The following is an 11,380-nucleotide window of genomic DNA, read 5'->3' as shown; positions in this document are numbered from 1 at the left end:
CCGAGAGGCAGCCGCGCCTCTGCGGCGATTTTATTAGCGCACGGTTGGGGTTGCCCGGGCTGTCGACGAGCCGGGCTTCCCCGCCCCTCCCCCTCTTCCCCTCCGCCCCTCCCCGCCCCGCGGCCGGAACCTCCCTGCGGGGCGGAGTGATACCGGCGGCGGCGTAGAGCGCGGCGCGGCCGACAGGGGCGCCCGGGACTGCGCGGGGCGGGCGGAGGGAGGAGGGGAGAGAGGCGGGGCCGGGGCGGGTTGTTGTGAGGCGACTGCGCTACTGCCGGACCGGGGCGGTTATGGCGGCTCCGTATTAACACCCTCCTCCTCCGCCTCCGCCTCCGCCGCCGCCGCCGCCGTCTCCTCCTTCTCCTCCTCCTCCTCCTCTCCCTCCCGCCCTCACTCGTAAGCCATCTCCCCCTTCACCCTGACGCCTACCCCTTCCCCTCACCTTTCCCCCTCCCCTCTTCTACCATGCCCGGCATGATGGAGAAAGGGCCCGAGTTACTGGGGAAGAACCGATCGGCCAACGGCAGCGCCAAGAGCCCGGCGGGCGGCGGAGGCGGCGGCGGCGGCGCCTCGTCCACCAACGGCGGGCTGCACTACTCGGAGCCCGAGAGCGGCTGCAGCAGCGACGACGAGCACGGTGGTAGCCTCGAACTCCTCCCCGCCAGCCCGCCTGCCCCTCTCCCTCCTCCCCTCCCCCAGCCCCCTCCCCTCGCCGCGCTCCCGCCCTCCCTCCCCTCGGAGCCCAGGCGCTGCGGTAGCCTCGAACTCCCGGTGCAGTGCAGCAGCACCCCCCACGACCCCCGTCCCTCCGCCCTCGACCAATCCTCCGCCCTCGCCACCCCCCCCGCTCCCCGCCCCCATCCGCTGCCATCTCCCGGAGTGCCCGGAGTTAATATCTTCCCATCCACCCGCCTCTTCTTTCCTCCCTCCAGCAATTTTTATATTTTATTAAGTGTCTCTTCGTTTTTCTTCTTTTCTTTCTTTTCTTTTTCTTTTTCTCTCTCTCTTTTTTTTTCTTTTTGGCATTGCTTTGCAGATGTTGGGATGAGAGTCGGAGCTGAATACCAAGCTCGGATCCCTGAATTTGATCCAGGTAGATATATTTGTTTTAAGCAAAATCCTTTCTCCCCTTTTCTGGGAATGGCTTAGGGTGGAAGGGCGGGCGAGGTAGGGGTCCGGGTGTGCGGTTGGGAGGGGATGCGGGGCTGGGATGGGCAGGCATCTGGCGGGGAGGCTGTCAGGCTTGGCAGAGCTGTGACACAGGGCGTGTGGGCAGATGTGTGCATTGCAAGGTTAACATGGTTCCTTTGGAGGCCACTTGCCCGCTGGTGGCATCGCCTTTCTGCCCCCATGAGCCTGGGGCGAGGTCGGAGAGAGCAGAGGGAGGCGGCCCTCGGCGGATTCGGGGGTCCGGGGCTGGGAAAGGAGCGGCTCCTGGGCCGAGGGCTGGAAGAGAGGGTGTGCGGGCTGCGTGTGGAAGAGCCATGCAAATGTCAATTGCCACACCGCCGGCCCCGGGGAGCGGAGGGCCGCGCTCCGCAAGGGCGGCGGATGCCGGGGGCTGCTGTCATCGGCCGAAGCCGAGGGCGAGCCCTGCCCGACCCGCGCTCACACGGGATTTTCTTTTCTTTTCTTTCTTTTTTTTTCTTTTTGGCTAGGTGGTGTAGCTTTGGTCGAGACAGCTCTGCGGAGTGTAGGAGCCGCGGAGAGAAAGGGATGGGGGAAGGGGGTGGGGAGAAGCCAGAGGCACACCTCGCCCTCGAGCCAGCCCTGGGAAGTCAGACCACAGGACAGTGGCTGCAGCTGCCAAGGAGACATTTTCTCCCGAGCAGCCAGGTTCCAGCGTCCTCTGCCAACCCAGCTTGCGGGCTCCCTGTCTACTTTTCTCCAAACAGGCTCTCTGGCGGTCACGGGATTTCAGTCTGGACGGGGATTGGGCGAGAGTTCCGCATATGGAGGCGCCCTTGCTGGAGCCTCCCGGAGTGGAGCGGGTTTTCTTCCCCCCACCCCAGACCCTCTTCAGTGCAGGCTTTGGACAGACTTTGAAGGAGCTCTCTCATTTTTTTGTTTTTCTTTTTTGTTTTTCTTTTTTTTTTTTTCTTCCCTTCTCCCTTACAGTTGATCAGTTTTTTGCCCATTGCCCGCTTATAATAACATTGTGTCGAACTCTCGAGTTCTGTATTAGATATTCATTAATATGGCTTGTATTTTGGGGAGGGGGTATAGCTTGTTTGCTTCATTATAGGGTGTAGATGGGTATTATCGTTCTTCCCCTGCCCATTACGACAATGCGAACTATTTACCAACCATTTGAAGAGTTTTAGATAGCAGCTCCTCCTGTCCCAGGGGAGAGGATAAAATAATGAGTGTTAAAAGGATTGTCAAAGCAGTCTGTTTTTCAGTAGGTAAAAACAATGATACAAGAGCTCTCACTAGATCTGGGTTGCCTTCTAAATGACATAGCTGTTAATAGATTTTATTCAGAAGCTATCAAATGTGTGTCCTGGTGGGCTTAAATAATTTTAAATGTTTTGTGAAATTAATTTTGTTTATTGATGCAACTAGTAGGTGGATGACACTTTCACATTACTATGCTGCCTCAGGTATTGACATTTGGAAAAAGCATGCTTTGGCTTAAGATACATTGATTTCAGTTCCCAGCTGTTTAATTTTTGTGCTCTGAGCAAGCCAGTGGCCTTCCCTGTTCCTTAGTTTCCTAGCTGTAAAATGGAAATAAAAAAACTTCATGGAATTCTTATAAGGAATACATGACTGGGCATGTGGGAGTTATTCAGTAAAGGTTAAATTTCATAATTAGGAAGAAAGATTCTGCATACACTTATACCTTTCTGATTTGGGGCTTTCGTTGGTACTCTGCTTTTTGGGGAAATGATAAACTTACTTACAGATTAGAACTCAACAGTCAGAACTGTTCATAAGTTAATAAACATTTATCTTTTTGCTCCATTAGGTAGGTTTATATTTCATAGACAGCTGTACACAGGTAGATTAGGTGGTCTTGTGTGTAAAACCCAGGCTTCTCGCTGGAACCCATTTATACATGCCATGGCATAGACCACTGTAAAGGTTTTTCTTTTGTTTTTTGCTTTTTAGTCATATTTTCAATTTAACTTAGGTTACAATTGATACTCTTTATTAGAATAAGGATATATGTCCTATTTTAAAACCTCATCTAGACGTTTTCTCCTTAATCATCTGCAGAAGAATACTGAGCCCAAGGACACAACTAAAACCAGTTATCATTTAAACCTAGGTGGACTTTTCTATAGCCATCGTAAGCAAATCTTGTCAAACATGAAGATTATCAGTTGTTAGATACTTTTTACGAGGAAGTATTGAACCTCTACACCTTTCAACATAGTACCATTGTCTATTTTATTCTGAGTGTTGTACTGTTGTGTGAAGTTTCTACTTCATATCAATTCAATGTAATTCACTGAGAAATTAAAACATTTCATTGGAAAAAGGAAAAGAGATCTTCATTAATTAATGATAGAAATTGAGAAATGGTCATTTCCTGTCTCCTTTTCTCTTCTTCAGAACATCATCTTTAGTCTTGTTAACCACTTCATAGAGTTTATTCACCAGTAACCATGCAAGCTATTTGGAAGAAAAATTCCTTAGCTACCAAGATTATTATGATCAGAATATAGGAAAATTAAAAGAGGATTCGGGTGTGTCTGGAGGATATTTTTATTGGGGGAGATGATAGTGATGGTAGAAATCAAACACAGAATGACTTACTAAAATGGGTATTTTAAAAAATATGAGAAGAAGTGTGATTTAAGTTGGAATTACTGAATATAGGAGATTAGGAATAGTTTATGTTAATTAACAGATCATTGCTAAAAAGACCTTCATAAAAATTTACTAATTGGATTTGATTATTTTCTTAGGTGCCTTTTTTTTTTTTTTTTAGATTTTTCGCTAGGTCTTCCCAACTTTTATTTAGTGCCTCCTGACTATTCATCAATCAAGGAGGAGCAGTTTCCTGTGGTGATTATAGCCTCAAATCGTATTGTATGCCTCTTAGTTAATAGGGCCTAGTGACCTCGATGACCCATCTGATGTATCCAGACCTTTGTTTTCTCATGTGTCAATGGGAGATAATGTTAACTATATCATAAGATTAGGTGAAAATTAATGTCTATAAAGCAGCGGTCTACAGATGTTTTGCTTGTATATCCATAAAAGAATTTTCAAAAAAAATATTTTCTTACATATTTTTGACATCTATCACTTGTTGCTGTGTTTAAATAGTTGAAAAACATTATCTCCAGTGTATTGAAAATATTAACACTTTGAAATAAAGTTGTTATACCTTATTTTAAGTGTATGAGATTAAATTTACTGCAGTAATATGATAATATCTATTTATAAAAAGTATGAAATGGGGCACCTGTGTGGCGCAGTCAGTTAATCTTCCAGTTGACCTCAGCCCAGATCTAGATCTCTGTGTCATGAGTTCAAGCCCCGCATTAGGCTCTGCACTTGGTGAGGAGCCTACTTTAAAAAAAAAAAAAAAAATGAATAGGCTCACAGTCTGAAAGTTTACATTTTTCCTTTTTATCTTTTACATCGTTTCCATGCATTTTCCCCACAGGATTTTATATTTTTTTGCTTGAAAGTGCTTTATTGATCTCTACCACTGTAATATGTATTCTTGTGAACCTAAGGTTCTAAGTGTTAAGTCTCTTCTGATTTGAATGATTACAATTATTGTGTAATTGATTGAAATTGTAATAGCTATGATGCCTTGAGTAAAGGAGAGCCTTGCAAACACCCTTTGTTTGGCACTATGGAGGTTTAAGATTTTAGGCAGTGTACTCTTGTCAGATGTGGGAGGGGGTGAGAGCTGCTTTTTTAGGTGAGAGAAGGTATTTGTGAAGAGGGTCAGAGTAGAATGAGCATACAGCTTAGACTGCAGGTGAGTTCTTAGGCAGATTTTGTGGGAAAGGGAACATAGGGAAGTTAAAGGGAAAATTGATTCCCATAAAATCTATTTATGCTCATGTACTCCTTGGAAAGTCTTTGTTTATCCCAGTTTGAAGGTGGTGAATTAAATCTATAAATTGTAGAATGTTAAAAAATATTTGGTATGGGAGTACCTGGGTGGCTCAGTCGGTTAAGCGTCCGACTTCAGCTCAGGTCATGATCTTGCCAGGTCCGTGAGTTCGAGCCCGGCGTCGGGCTCTGTGCAGACAGCTCAGAGCCTGGAGCCTGTTTCAGATTCTGTATCTCCCTCTCTCTCTGCCCCTCCCCTGTTCATGCTCTGTCTCTCTCTCTGTCTCAGAAATAAATAAACGTTAAAAAATTTTTTAAAATATATATTTGGTATGTCTTAATATTCTCAGTATTTAAATTCTTATTTTAGAGAGAGAGAGAATGGGGAGGAGTGGCAAAGGGAGAGAGAGAGGGAGAGAGAGAATCTTTAAAAAAAATTTTTTTTAATGTTTATTTTTGAGGGAGACGGCATGAGCGGGGGAGGGGCAGAGAGAGGGGGAGACACAGAATCTGAAGCAGGCTCCGGGCTCCGAGCTGTCAGCGCAGAGCCTGATGCAGGGCTCAAACCCACAAGCCATGAGATCATGACCTGAGCTGAAGTTGGACACGTAACCAACTGAGTCACCCAGGCACCCCTAAAGAGAGAGAGAGAGAATCTTAAGCAGGCTCCATGCTTAGCATGAAGCCTGATGTGAGGCTCAATCCCACAATCCTGGGGTCATGACCTGAGCTGAAATCAAGAGTTGGATGCTCAATCAACTGAGCCACCCAGGCACCCCAGGATTTAAGTTCTTTATATAGACTATGTATCCCAGGATTTCAGTCAAAATCCTTATTTTAAATGTCTTAAATCTGAGAAGAAATAGAAGATTTTTATTTTTGTACCTATTTTGAAATTTCCTATAGATGTCGAAATCCTGGCTTATCAGAATTATACCTTTGCTTTTTAGTTGTTGGTTTTTCCCAGTTGGTCTCATAAATGTACTTTATCAACTGCAGTTAAGGATATCTAAAACATTTCAAAAGGATTAAGTTTTTAAGTGTTTCATGCTTTTAAAAACTGTTTAATAATTTTGTTTTCAGAACTGTCCTGCTACTATATAGTTTTTTCACATGATGGTAGCTTGCTGTCTAGGTTTCTATTTGTTTTTTCATCTCTTTAGAAGATAGGATACTTCTAAGACTGGATTATTTTGTGGTGAGTCAAGTTTGATTCTCAGTATTATTTCTGAGTACCAGACAGTTTGGGGATATAATGTTAAATATTAGTACACATAAAAGAAAAATAACCATTGAGTTTATGTCCTTTTAATATTTTTGTTCACCTTTTATAATGGAAAGGATAAAACTTTATGGGATGCAAAGCATCCTGCGGGGTACATTGTTTTTAATAATACAAGTTACTTTCTCCTCTTCTTTTGTAGGAGAGGAGTCAGGTCTGAGTTGCTAGTCACTTCAGCTATCCAATCTCATTTTCAGGGGGTTGGTGAGAGAAGCATCAGCTGTTTGTGTTCATTTATGTTGTTATCTGATTGATACGGTGACTAGAACCCGTTTCAGAGATAGAAGGGAACTCAAGAAAGAACTGTTTTCAATAAGCATATACTTATGCTTAGAAATGTCCTAGGTAAAGCTTACTAGATGCTGGGTACTTTGCATACATTAATTCGTAAATTTTTTTTTAAGTTTATTTATTTTTGAGAGAGAGAGAGAGAACACTAGCAGTGGAGGAGCAGGGAAAGAGAAGGAGAGGTACAGAATCCAAAGTAAGCTCCAGGTTCTGGGCTGTCAGCACAGAGCCCAACATGGGGGCTTGAACCCACAAGCCGTGACATCATGACCTGAGCCAAAGTCAGACGGTTAACTGACTTAGCCACTCAAGTGCCCCATAATTCATTAATGTTTAAATAATAACTACGAAGTAGGTACTCTCATCATTGTGGCTTTTTTTTTTTTTAATGTTTTATTTATTTTTGAGAGAGAGAGAGAGTGCAGGGGGAGGGAGAGGCAGAGAGAGAAGGAGACACAGAATATGAAGCAGGCTCCAGGCTCTGCACTGTCAGCACAGAGCCTGATGTAGGGCTTGAACTCATACCACGGGATAATGATCTAAGCCAATGTCGGACACTTAACTCACTGAGTCACCCAGGCAACCCTCATTATCCATGTTTTTAAAGAAGAGTTTAAACTGAGGCACAGACAGCATAGATAAATTTCCCCAAGATGATAAAGCTAGGAAGTGGCAGAGGTTGGATTCAAACTTGGAGTCTGGCTGTATGATGGTTACACTCTTAACCATTATGCTAAAATATCTCATTTCCTATGAACTTCAATCATCTCTTAAGCCTAGTTGACACATACATGATTGAAAATGGTGAAGTCTAGTTCAAGGGTTAGGAAAAGAACATTGTGAAATGCCTAATTAGGCATTCTCTACTACCAGACATGATTACTCTCCCTTATTAGCACCACCCCCCTACCCCCATATTAGAAGAGCTGTTAGTCCTCACAGTTTGGATGTCAGTTTTTGTCAGATCAGGCCCTTAATTACAGTGCTAAGAATTTTTTTGGAAACTTAACTGTTATTCTTCATAGGGAAAAATACAAAAAAAAAAGTTTATATCTGTGTAAGGAGAGACATTTCAGGAAGATATTTTAATTAAGATTTTCTTTAATGCAAGAATCAAATGCAAGGAAATATGTTTAAATATTAAGCATGATGTGCTCTTAAGACTTGAGACTTATGGAAACCTTTGTTGCATTCCTTATTCTATTAAGTAGGATTTAAATTATCTTATTGTCATAATCCATTGTGAAAAAGGATCAGTGCCATGTTAAAGATTTGAAATTTAGAATACTCACTAGAAATAGCAGTAGATAAAAGGTTTCTAACACTTAGATAGCATGTCTGTTTTATTTCCATCAAGTGGCTGCCTCTTTTGCTTTTGTGTTTGTATTTTATGTGGTTAGAAATTTAATTTAGATCTTACTTTTGAAGTCTTTTTTTTTAAAAACCTGGAATTTGTTTTCATTGAATATGAATTTTTCATAATGTACTTCTAACTTGCATTTTTGTAAATTTTCAGCTTTTATTTTTGTCCTCTTTTATTAAAGATACTCCTGACAGGGATGCCTGGGTGGCTCAGTTGGGTAAGCATCCAACTTTGGCTCATGTCATGATCTCACAGTTCGTGGGATTGAGCCCCGCGTCAGGCTCTGTGCTGACAGCTCGGAGCCTGGAGCCTGCTTTGGATTCTGTGTCTCCCTGTCTCTGTGCTCTTCCCCTGCTTGCACTCTGTGTGTGTGTGTCTCTCTCTCTCAAAAATGAATAAAGATTTTTAAAAAAACCTTTTTTTGAAGACCTTTATGACAAAATGCAGTAGGTTTTGCTTTTCGATTCACTTGTAATTATGGTTTTTCTACTACTTTGGTAGTGTTCCCTCATTTCAGATTTCTCCATCCTTAATTTTTCCTTACAGTAAAACACATATATTTTTTCAACAATTTTAGCTTCATATATATCACATATATCATTCTCTAACTATAATTTGTTGATTGAATATACAGTAGTGATGTGTAATGATTCTCCAAAAATTGAAAACTACTGAACTATATTAAATTATTGTTGGATAGATAACTTCTCTAGTTTGAGATTGTAGTAGTAGTTCTTTACCCCTGGAAGTGAATGTTGTTTATTCCAAATATCTTATAACTTTATGAATGATTACAGTTGAACCTGAGAATTCTGTTAATGTTTTATGTGAACAATTTTGGAATTCTTGCCATTAGTGGTGGTAGCTATCAACACCTCATAAAAGTCAGTTATGACATATTCATACACAAGTCTTCAAGTGAGTAGGTGGCAACAATGCTTCATTTCTTGATGGTTTTAATTAACTTGAATGCACCTAGGAATTAGAAGCCAGAAAAAGACAACCAAGTAATTAAAAGACAGAACCCACGGGCATGTACTTGGCATTGGGATAGTTGTGTCAGCCTTACATCCATTCTGTGCTTAATTTACATGCAGTTCAAATAGAGCTTGATTTTTCTGACTTTTTAGATTATAACAGATTAGAAATAAGAAACAGTAATGGCGTGCATCTACGTTAGAGGTAGACTCTCAGGTTACATTTCAACAGCATTATTAACTTTTACAGTTTTTTACTTTGTTTTCCTCTTACACAGAGTACATACTTTTATAAATATAAACTGTAATAAATGAAATTAATGCTGAAAAAGAATAGCTGGCAGATTCACAAGGAATAAGACTAAATAAAAACCTTAAAAAGCAGGCATAAGTATTTTTAAATTATGGTAATCTTGGCCCATTTAGATATGGGGCAAAACAGAAATAAGTTACCACCTGATGTATTCTCTAGTTTTTAAAGTCAGAATTGGGGCACCTGGGTGGCTCAGTCAGTTGAGTGCCCGATTCTTGATTTCAGCTCAGGTCATAATCTTGTGGTTTGCGGGATCCAGCCCCCTGTTGGGCTGTCTGCTGACATTGTGGAGCCTGCTTGGGATCCTCTCCCTCTCCCTCTGCCCCTTCCCCGCTCATGCTCTCTCTCTCTCAAAAATAAATAAACTTTAAAAAAAAAAGAGTTTTTAATGATCCCTAAGTAATGTACAGAAGATCAAACCAGGTTTATTACCTGCCAAGAATTAGGGCTATATAATGTACTCAAGAAAGTTTTTTTTGTTTTTGTTTTTTTTAATTTAAAGAGTGTAAACTTTATTGGGGGTAAATTTTAGTGTTTGTGAAATTTTCTTCAATTCCATAAGTGAAGTATTTAGTACATTTAATGTGAGCCTGTTTTCCTTCTGTTTCCCTGTACTTTCTTTGTCCTTTTGCAGGTACTATACTAAAATAGAGATAAAGCTTGCTTTGTTTATATTTATTTTGAATGTAAATAAAATCCATCATATTTAAAGTAATCAATTTTTTCCCCAGGTGCTACAAAATACACAGATAAAGACAATGGAGGAATGCTTGTATGGTCTCCGTATCACAGTATCCCAGATACCAAATGTAAGTTTTCGGAAATTGAGTGTTATGTCCATAGGGATCTATCAACCAATTCAAAATCCAACCTGTATTTGTTTTGGGTTGCTTAGATTCTCATAAGAAAACGGTTTGCTTTTGTTTTGTTTTGTGTTTTGATGGAGGTTGTTATATTAGAATGTTTTTCCTTTTGAAAGATAGTGGGTTGATCGTTCCAATTTGTGTCAGTCCCAGGAAGACTGAAAATACCTAGGATCTGATGGCATTGCTGCTTAAATCCTCAAGCAGGGGAGGGAGTTACTATGTAGACATCTGCACAGGCTTTTCCTCAGTATATGGAGCTGTAAAGAAATGCCTTCAAACTTCAAAGACCCCACTATCATTACCATTTTAAAGAGGAAAGGGGAAAGAACTGACTTCAGCAGCCATCAATCAGGTCATCTTTGAGCTCTCCATTTCTGGACGGAGACCTTCTGGATCATTGACCATGCACTTCTTGAATCATGGTGTGGCTTTAGACTTCAATGTGATGTAGCGGACCTGATCCTTTGCGGCACATCAGATATAGGAAACGTGCAGGTAACAAAACTAAGATACCCACCCCTCCATTCAGTTATCATTGAATTTGTTAAAACCCAAACAAAACCCACCACACAGTTATTCTTGCAGCTATAAAATAAGCTTGTCTTTTAAAAATATTTGCTAAATCTTAAAGATGTCCCATGATGGTTTATTTAGTCCCATGAAAATTAATGATGTCTTATATATCATGTGCATAAGTCTAAGCATACTTATTGATGCAGTAAGAGAACTAAAAATGGAAAATCGAGTATTTTGTTGCATACCTGATAATTCCTATTTGAGAGCTTTGGAATACCAACAAAAAGGTCTAGCTGGTAATCTAGGAGTTACATGCCCTTGAGGCATTCTTAACAGAAAACACAAAATTGTACATTTGGCCTGGGACTGTATACTGAGAAACCTGAAGGAGATTATCAGGTTTCTCTGGTTCAGTTCTCATTACAAGCAAAGGTTTTCATTCATAAACTGAGCATCAGGGTATCAATGGCTTTTGCTGTCTTAGCAGTGTTTTATACAATGGTGCATTTCTTAGCAAAGTGGAAAACAAAATTCAGAAAGCCACCATATCCTGATTGTGTGGTATCCATGTAGAATGTCCTAGACTGAACATCTAGTGCAGTGGTTTTCAGCCCTGGCTGTGCATTGGAGTCGTTTGGGGGAACTTTTAAAAAACAGTACTGATGTCTAGTCTCTATCTCAAACCAATTAAATCAGAATCTTTAGGGGTGGAGTCTGGACTTACTTTTTAAAAGCTTCCTCACTGATTCT

At 41.4% G+C, this 11,380-nt stretch overlaps 1 protein-coding gene across 5 annotated transcripts in view; it reads left to right on the top strand.

The window, feature by feature from the left end:
- Window positions 1–233: 233 nt before the first annotated feature.
- Window positions 234–11,380, top strand: part of RCOR3 (REST corepressor 3) — a 53,164-nt gene continuing 42,017 nt past the window's right edge. The window contains exons 1-3 of one of the 5 annotated variants that reach the window (XM_058701981.1): window positions 234–640; window positions 1,037–1,093; window positions 9,980–10,057. In XM_058701981.1, coding sequence (XP_058557964.1) covers window positions 466–640; window positions 1,037–1,093; window positions 9,980–10,057 — 310 coding nt within the window. In that variant the 5' untranslated portion in view covers window positions 234–465. Of the gene's footprint in view, window positions 641–1,033; window positions 1,094–9,979; window positions 10,058–10,426; window positions 10,610–11,380 lie in introns of those variants that run through there. The other 4 variants (XM_058701982.1, XM_058701980.1, XM_058701977.1 and 1 more) reach the window with 4 other exon arrangements.

This window comes from Neofelis nebulosa, chromosome 15 (genome assembly GCF_028018385.1).
Source record: "Neofelis nebulosa isolate mNeoNeb1 chromosome 15, mNeoNeb1.pri, whole genome shotgun sequence".
NCBI lineage: Eukaryota > Metazoa > Chordata > Mammalia > Carnivora > Felidae > Neofelis > Neofelis nebulosa.
The sequence above is the reverse complement of the archived record's forward strand: the minus strand, read 5'-3'. Positions and strand labels throughout refer to the sequence as shown.